The sequence below is a fragment of the Nuphar pumila genome, chromosome 2 (genome assembly GCF_984573655.1).
Source record: "Nuphar pumila chromosome 2, dmNupPumi1.hap1.1, whole genome shotgun sequence".
Classification (NCBI taxonomy): domain Eukaryota; kingdom Viridiplantae; phylum Streptophyta; class Magnoliopsida; order Nymphaeales; family Nymphaeaceae; genus Nuphar; species Nuphar pumila.
Genome location: NC_143250.1, coordinates 5,408,161 through 5,417,255, shown reverse-complemented (window position 1 = coordinate 5,417,255; position 9,095 = coordinate 5,408,161). Strand labels below are relative to the sequence as shown.

General features: G+C 38.6%; 1 protein-coding gene across 1 annotated transcript; it reads right to left on the bottom strand.

Annotated features, from left to right (window-relative positions):
- Positions 1 to 1,300: 1,300 nt before the first annotated feature.
- On the bottom strand, positions 1,301 to 8,239 carry LOC149844570 (uncharacterized). Its single transcript, XM_089997251.1, has 12 exons — positions 8,055 to 8,239; positions 7,218 to 7,331; positions 4,465 to 4,575; positions 4,314 to 4,376; positions 4,056 to 4,169; positions 3,821 to 3,970; positions 3,281 to 3,358; positions 2,974 to 3,195; positions 2,801 to 2,887; positions 2,106 to 2,225; positions 1,824 to 1,916; positions 1,301 to 1,723 (listed from the first exon to the last, which is right to left on the bottom strand). Exons 1-12 carry the CDS (start codon positions 8,184 to 8,186, stop codon positions 1,664 to 1,666), a joined length of 1,344 nt encoding a protein of 447 aa, XP_089853377.1. The 5' UTR covers positions 8,187 to 8,239; the 3' UTR covers positions 1,301 to 1,663.
- Positions 8,240 to 9,095: the final 856 nt, after the last annotated feature.

Genomic DNA, 9,095 nt, shown 5'->3' with positions numbered 1-9,095 from the left:
TATATATATATAATGTGTGTGTGTTTTATACGTGTATTATATATATTATATGTATCATATAAATATTATTTTAAACATTTAAAAAAAAAAACTAGCCAGCTCATGATGAGTTCACAAGCTGAGCCCGAGCAGGGATGTACCCTTAACGAGTTGAGCCCAAACAGCCCAAGCTCGGCTAGTAGGTAGGACTATTTTACTAGCCCTAGGTGTGGGGCAAATGCTCTTGGAGGTTTAAAAAAAATGACTTAAATTATATGTTTTTTCTAAAATATTATTATATTTTTTTGCAATTCTTTCGATCTGTTAGGTTGTTTTGAGATATGGGTAGCACATGAAATTCCTCTCCCATGTGGTTCCCCTTCCTGGTGTCTCATTGAACAAGGATTAAAAATTTTTCTCTTCCATCTAAGTTCAATCGTTGAGGTGGCTCTCTAATAATGGAGTCTTCTAGGTGTCGTGAAATCTAGCATCTAATGCCTTATCTTATTATTATAAAACGACCCTTCCTCTATATTAAAATTCTTTTTTATTTTCTTTGTTATTTAGATACCTATGGATGTTGGTTTCCTCCCATGTGGTTTTTCTTAACTTTTGTCTCGTTCCCCAATGACAAAGAATTTTTTTTTACGTCCATCTACATTCATTTTTTTAGATGGCTCTCTCACAATGGAGTCTTTTAGATGTTATGACATCTAGCTTCTAACTCTTTATTTAATTATAAAATGGTCCTTGCATATTAAACATTTTATTTTATTTTCTTTGTGATTTAGATACCTATGGATGTAGGTTTCGTCTCCCATCCATGTGGTTTACTTTCCTTTCCTTACATCTCATTGGCAAAGGATTAAAAGAAAATTTTTTCCCCACATCCATCTACATTCAATTTTTGAAATGGCTTTTCATGATGGAGTTTTTTAGATGCCATGACATTTAGCTTCTAATTCTTTATCTAAAGGCCGCTATGGGACCACGCAGCTTTAAAGCAAATAGTTTGCCTTTTCTATCTATAAAATAACCCACTAAAAAAAAGGGGGGATAGTCAGGTGTAAGCCTGATAATGGGTCCAAACTTAGGGAGGAGTTTGAATTGATAGGTGGGAAAGTTGGCTTGTAGACCTTTACAGTTCATGGGCATACAGGCAGCTTGTATACATCTTAAACTGACGAGAAATTTTTGTTTTCCAGCCCATGGCACTTGGCATATGCATTCAAAATGAAGAAAGGGAGTTCTTATCTAAATGAAAAAATGTCATCCTCATCACAAAATAAACAGCGGAATTCCACAAACCAAAAATGTCATCTATTGGACATAAATTTCATTTCTTAAGAATTCATTTAATGTCTCTAAAGAAGATTTGAGAATATGAAAAGCCAATTGTTGAAATCTAATAGTTTTAGACATCTAAGTGTTCTCGGATTTCAAACAATCGATGAACATGTTAATATTGCTTATACTTTTTTTTTTTGACGAGGAAACCCTCACCGAGGACCAGGTCACTTAATGGGCCTGCCCTCTGCGAGGTAAAACCCCGGATGAGGACACGGCCACCCTGCCTTAAGTGCCCCATCCACGATAAATCTGCAGACAAATATTGCATATTCAAATTGTTTATGTTACATATTTTCTTAACCTCCATACCGAGCATGCAGGGTGCAGGGTAACTCTACAAGGACCTCAAAACTTCGCCCAGAACAAGCGCCCACTGAGTCCAATGAGTGCCTCCCTGTGGTAGACATCCAGGCAACACAGATTAGGGACTTCCATGCATGTACAGAACGATGTCAACATTGAAAGGTTACTGAGAATAGATGGCAAAACGTTACCTGACAAAAGACGGCAAACGGCTCCCTCAATGGCCCATCACATGAGAGCTCACTTGTGCTGCCATCAACAAATGTGCCATGTGCAAAAACCACCTGATTCACGATAAAGGTCGATTTCTCGTCATATTACTAGCTATCATCGATAAGCATATTGTGATATCTTCATCATCCATATAGACACAAGGAATGTTGCATATGTATTCCAAATGACCTATGTGAATCGTGATCCTTTGATAAGGTTAAAATGGTTCAGGACCATCACCCATAAACAAAGTGACCAACCTCAGATGCATAGCCAGGAGTTGAACCAGAGATGGGTTTGACATATGAACCTACTGGACAGCTTCTTTGAACAGCATCACAAAATGCTAAGAGTCGTTCCTGGCTCCCCATTTGCACTGCCTGAGAACAGATTATTCATTAGGAATCAACAATGTTTTAGTAACAGTAAGAAACTACCCAATCAAGATAGCATAGATATTTTCTTGTCATCTATTCTTAATTGATCTCGTGCATGTAGCCTGTTACCAAGAGTTCACAATTCATTTCGAGATTGGGCTCCAGTTCTTGGCATCATGCCTAAGCTCTTGAAAAATAATATCTCACCAACAGAAAAAAGCATAGAATGGAAAAGAAGTACAATTAAATTGATTTTTGAGATCTTCAATTTGATCCGATATTTAAATCAGGTTTCATATCATCAAAGAGAATCAAAGAGACCCATCAATGTTTCTTTGACCCATATGTCTAAGTTTTCAGACTAATAAAAGGAAAATTATTGAAGCGGATTCCTTTTTTCCTATAACTGGGTCTTCCAAATCCTAGGAAAAATCAAAAGATCTACTAAAGTTTGATCAAAATGAGGATCAGCAACCAAACAAAGAACCCAATTGAATTAAGCATTTTGGATGACATGGTACAGTAAAAGCAAAAAAAAGAAATTTACTTTTTCAAAATCAGAACAAAATGGTAAGCACCTGTACTGTATCATGTCGAAGAACTCGAGGAAGTGGTTGAACCTTGTAACCCTTGGACGCCATGACCTCCGCAATGAGGAGGCTTCCCTGAGTAAAGAGAAAAAGAACCCTATTTTCATAATGAAAATCACAACAGACAAAACTCTTTCCTTCTTAAAATGAATAAATCATACCTTAATTGCTTCTCCAACCATCTGTGGTGCAAGAAACAACCCTTGAAAGAGTGCTCGCATGATATCACCAGGTGTCGACCCACAATCTACACCTAATCCTGGTGCAGAAAGACGAGCAGCAGAAGCTTCCACCCATTTCTTTTGACCTGCAACATATCCACCGCATGGTGCAACTGTGCCACCAGGATTCTTTATCAAACTCCCGGCAATTAAATCTGCACCCTATGAAACAAAACATCTATTTGATCATTTCTTGTATAAATAGATGCTAATAACAAGTGATAGATCCAGATAGTTTGGCACATACCACCATCGGAGGCTCCGAGTTATCCACAAATTCACCATAACAATTGTCCACCATGACCATGCAGTTAGGATTCTGCTTCTGCATTTATTTATGTAAAAGGAAGTCTAACAAAATTAATGCATGATAGATTGAGCAAATTAGAAGATGCAAGCCTCTTAACATGTTTTGTGCATTTAGAATGGTCTCACTAACTGTGCTTCAATGAAATTTTACTATTGTCTTTAGAATGGCCTCAGTTACTAACTGTGCTTCCATGAATTTTTACTGGAAGGCAATTTTTATGCAGCGGGACAGCCACCCATCTCAACATTTCTCGAGATGGAGACCACATCCATCTCATCCATGCCAAGATGGGTGGCTGCCAGTGACGCTGCATCATGCAGTACCGCTGCATATAATGTGAACACTTTTGACTATGGTCTTTAAATTGGTCTCACATACAACTATTCATTGGCGATAACAATGGAAGAAAAAAAGAATAAAATGAGAAACAACAAGAATTAGCTTGGTTGAACTTCATACTAAAATTTCAAGACGCACCTTGATAATCTTTATAGCCTGCTGGATCTCCTGGATGCTCAAACTACGTCGCCATGTATAGCCGCATGACCTCTGTATGAAGGCACATTTTGTTTCTGGTCTCAACGATAATTTGAGTGCATCCCAATCAACACCACCATCCTCTCCAAGCTGAACCATTACATAGCATCAAGAAAAGTAACACATAATGATGAAAATTTCAACAAGTATTTAATGATAAAGTCAAATTACTAACAGGAACTTCTCGATAGGCAACTCCAAAATCCTTCAGAGACCCAAGCCCTTCAAAATTTCTGATTCCAATAACTTCCTCTAATGTATCATAAGGGGCACCTGCAACTGCTAGAAGCTGATCACCATGTCAAGCCAACCAGAGCCTTCACATAGAACAAGACTGATCAAAGAAGCCCTTCCACTAACATGCTCAAATTGCCCTAATATTAAAGGAGAAATAATAGATGAATTAACAAGGCTGTATTGTTATGTCACTTACTTCATCCCCAGGTCTTAGAGCAGAAAACAGTGCACAAGTTATAGCATGAGTGCCAGAGAAAAACTGCAGCACAGAAGTCCAAAACATATTAACATGCATATCTTGGTAGGTATGTGCCAATAAAAAAAACAATTTGCTATATCTTAAAAACCTGAGAGCGAACTATTGCTGACTCTGCACCAAAAATTTCTGCAAAAGCTTTGTCCAGTGCTTCACGGCCTCCAGCTTCATCATGGCCATAACCCGTACACCCAGCAAAATGCTATCCACAGACAAGTAATTTATTGCTATGATGTATTACCATGTATTAAAAACATCATATAAATGAGGAATAACCATTTAACGGCTTTGTGCCAACCTATGTCACATGGGTGCGGGTGCGGGGATTCGGCACTTCCAAAAAACCCGGGTGCGGGGGTGCGGCAGGGGCAAAAATGTAAAATAAAATAAATAAATAAATAAATAAATATATATATATATATATATATATATATATATATAATCCACTACTCAATATGTTCAAATTCAATTAGAACTATAGTTTTCTATAAAAAAAATGTACATGAACAAACAACATATTTCACGATTTCTGGTGTGAATGTTACCATCACGGTATAATCATCTGGAAAAACCAATATCCAGTAAAGCATAGCACAGTACCATAGTGTATCTAAGAAAATAAGTTATACAGGGATTAAATATGCAACACCCCTGGACCCACGTGTGCCAAAAATACCTACAAATTCCCTATGTTATAGAATATCCATAAACATGCATAGATTTCCCTTCTAATAATTAGGGGTGTGATCAGTTACAATCTATATTGCAAATCACAACATATGTTTTAATACTTCAAAAGATAACTCCTCGACATTTCATGTTCATCACATTTTAGGTAGCATAAAATCTCATACTATCTCGACCAATATAACTCCTACTTGCATCCAAATGTACAACACCATTCATTACACAGTTACGATGGGATAAGAACTAAGCAAGTGAGAACAACTAATAAAACATATCCTTTGCTGTAATGCAGGTGTTGCAGACAGATTTTCGACCATGGATAAAAATGCAAACCCGCAGTCATACACAACTATACTTTGAGATACAAAAGAGAACACCGATTAGTTGAGGCAAATCGCAAACATTTTTTCAATTTTAATTTAGGATAACTAAATCGCAAACTTCTATTCATGGATTTCATACAAGAATAAAAAAACGTTTTGTTGCCAGTACTCAGTCCGTGATTTCAATCTTCGAGTTTTTTTTTTTGGGTCCATAGCAGCCAAAATCCCCAAATCAGCCGATTTGGGGTTTACGGCAGCCCTTAAAACTCCTCTTTTGATTTGGGGTTCAAAGCAACCGAAACCCCTAAATCTGCCGATTTGGGATTTTCGTCAGCCATTAAAACCCCTATTTTTTTCTTTCAAAATCCTTTATATTTGGGGTGTGTTACAACCCATTGCAAACTTGAAACAAAATACACCCACAACAATCGTAGTAAACCCTACATGTGAATTGCGGATTCCCGATTTCTTTCTGATTCCCTCTTTCGGCTACCGTGAATCCAAAGGAGTCCCCTCGCCATCGTGCTCGTATGAGCCGTGTGCCTTTTCACCAAATGGTGTGAGAAAGAAAGGAAAACGAGAGGGAGAGAAGTAGGGGAAGGAAGATAACGAGTGAGAGAGACAGGTAACGAGTGGGAGAGGAAGAAAATTGGGGCTTTAGAAGAGTGCGTAAGAGAGAGGCGAAACAGAAGGGAGATGGGGGTAGTGGGGGATCGTGGGGAGTGGGGGTTGGTTACCCCAACACTCCAGCGGCTGCGCAACACCCCCACCCTTTTCATAGGGCAATTTAAAAAAAAAAAAATCCAAAAAAAATGGACCGAAATGACCCTAGGTGCGGTCAACGCACCCAGGGTCGGGTTGACCGCACCCGCGTGGAGTCGCGTCGACCCGGGTGCGGCACCTGCTAGCCGAATCCCTGTTACATAGGTGCCAACTATGCACCGTCAGAACAAGGAGAGCTTTTCTTGGATAATTTAAGAAAAAGTACTTCTTTAGAAAATTTTGGTGTTTCTAAAACTTAAATAACAATAAACAATTAAAAATTAAAAATCTGAATATTTTGGAAAATAACACAAAGTCACAAACATATCACAATACCATCACAACAATTTCAATTTGAAGATACTTCTATTTTTTTTTTTAAATTCTATTTCCAATAATCGGACACCATTATATGTACATTTGACATGCATTTCCCTACTCCATTCCCTAAAATCTTCATACCACTCAGGGAATTGAAATGATAACAAACAACTGATTTTTTTTAACTATAATCAATGAAAGTAATGTGATATATTTTCCAAGAATCAAGTGGGCCACTAGTATGGAACTCCTAATTGCTTGAGCATATAGAACCCCAAGCCTGCTAATGTTGTCCATTCATCCTCCTGTGTTTTAACATTCTTTCTTTTATACTCCATTTTCTATTCTTCATGTTCCTGCTCTATTTTCCGTTCCTCTTTTAACCAGTTGCCCACACAATATTTTCCTTTCTTCCATTTTTGTTAGAAAATCCTATAGATATGCTACTAAGATCCAGCCACATTATCCATGAATCAACAAAATGTTAGAGGAAAAACAATATGAAGGATCTGTTCAATTACATCTTGACTGCATTGCCAAGTAGCAGGCCAATTGCTGAAACCGTTCACAAGCTAATTACTTCTCACACCAAAATTTCAGTTTTGGAACTTGAAAGAAAAAAAAATGGAAAGTTCACTAATTCTGTAAGTCAGAAGAAAACAGAGAAATGAAATAGAACAGAAATCCCATTTGTAGGAAATTATACAGTTGGCTGAAAACACAACATTCGATCGTTTGCAGTCAAACTTACATGAGATCCAACCCTGGCTTTTTGGTATGCCTTAAGAACGCGGCTAGTGTTATGAGCTACCAAGTTATCCACCATTCTGAACTCTGCATACAGAGCATCCGCTGCTTCTGCAACCTGGATTTGTCCAAATAAAAAGAACCACCAGCTATGACATAATGCAGCATTTAGTTATAAATTTATGGTTCATGACCTAGATGCCTAGGTACGAAAGAATTACAATATATGTTTCAATTCTACATTTAGAACCATCAATTTTGGCCACGAATTTTAGTTGTTCGGGCTCAAATCGCAATATTCGGGCATTAGGATCCAAAGTTTTATAGAATGAGGCTCAACATTGCGATGTTTACAAATTAATGGACTAAGTCATATCAATTATGAGATGCGAATCTAGAATTTAGAATGAACTCTAGATAAACGCCATCCATCATCAATATAGGGTTAACGAAGCCTTCAAATCACATTTTTCTCTTCGACAGAGAAAGCTGGGATTAGGCAGACCCCTACCAGTTATACAACTATACCATTGGGACTCGAACTTGCAACGTCCCAACACAAGGTGACGTGTGCACTAACTGCTCCTGCCAGATATAGGGATTTAGCAATCAAAACACATTTAGACTGGAGAAATACGACATTAGCGATTAAGATATACGGATTCCTCTCTAGGTTCACAGGATTTAGAGATTGCATTTCCGTCGCTCAGAGATCGTCAGAATTTAGCGTTCTAGGCCTTAAAACTTAAAGATGTTGTTCCAGAAATCATTATCTAGGGTTTTAGACGTCGACTCTCAGCGGTATAAAAAGATCACATTAGAATTACCGTTTAGGGCTTACCTCAGGAGCAAAAGGATGATCGGGAAGAAGAGTTGCAGGAGAGAAGCAACGAACGGAACGCCGATCCCTCAGAGATCGGAGGGGTCGAGGTGGAGGGGGAATAGTAGCAATGGCGCTAGAGAAAACCCTCATCTTCGTCTTCCCCTTCTGTTCGAGAGAGGATAGGGTTTTGCTTCTCCCGCGCGAGAACGAAAATAGATAACCAAGGCCCAGCACCCATTTATAGGTTTGGGAGGTGTGCACGTGCGACCTACTGCCCGCGTGTGAATATGAACGACGAGGCTGGGATATGTTAAGAAGAGAAATGCGCTCATGCAATGTTGCATGAGAGTATAATATGGGCCGTTCGATGGACCCCCAACAACAGTATCCCATAGAGTGTCTGTTTTATGATTTATCCCCTGCAAGAAACGACAACCGATTCTTCTTCTTCTTCTTTTTAGAATCAAATAAATTTTTTAGAGAGCAGCATAGACGAAAGGACCTGCACTCCAATTAAGAAATATCATCCTTAGGCTAAACCGCTTGAGGAGAATGATATATATCAGACTAAATAGCATAGAGCACAGTTAGAACATCAATTTTTTTGTCATTAAAGTCTACCATTTTACTCCTTCCAAATCAAATCTGCCACCACAGAAACGAGCAAGTACTTTCAGGCCCAATGCCATTTCCTAGAGAATTTCACAGGAGGAGGACCAAAGATCAGTGTCCTGAAGCAAGACTGAGTTTAACTGCATGGTAAGGCTCGGCCAGGCTGGTTTGAAGAAGGATTGGATGAAAGTGCAGAACCAGAACAGGTGCACGGCTGATTCCAAATCCTGTTCACATAAACAGCATCTATTAACAATATGAATACCCCATTTTTTAAAACTGTCTAAAGTATTGACACGCCTCGTTATGAGAAGTCAGGCCAAGAACCGAGCGTGGGGTGAAGGCCCTACCCCCCAAATAATGCCTTTGGAAAAGCAATTCATGCCCACCTCCAATCCAGTCAGGTAGCAAGAGGCGACTGAGAATTCTCCATCATTCGTGAGAGAC

Bases quoted from the DNA above. Each gene is read 5' to 3' on its own strand.
- LOC149844570 (XM_089997251.1), bottom strand. From the start codon at position 8,186: ATGAGGGTTTTCTCTAGCGCCATTGCTACTATTCCCCCTCCACCTCGA. The intron at 3,359-3,820 runs GTGCGTCTTGAA...AAATAAATGCAG, and splicing joins AGGCTATAAAGATTATCAAG to AAGCAGAATCCTAACTGCAT. The intron at 3,196-3,280 runs GTATGTGCCAAA...TTTGTTTCATAG, and splicing joins ACTCGGAGCCTCCGATGGTG to GGTGCAGATTTAATTGCCGG.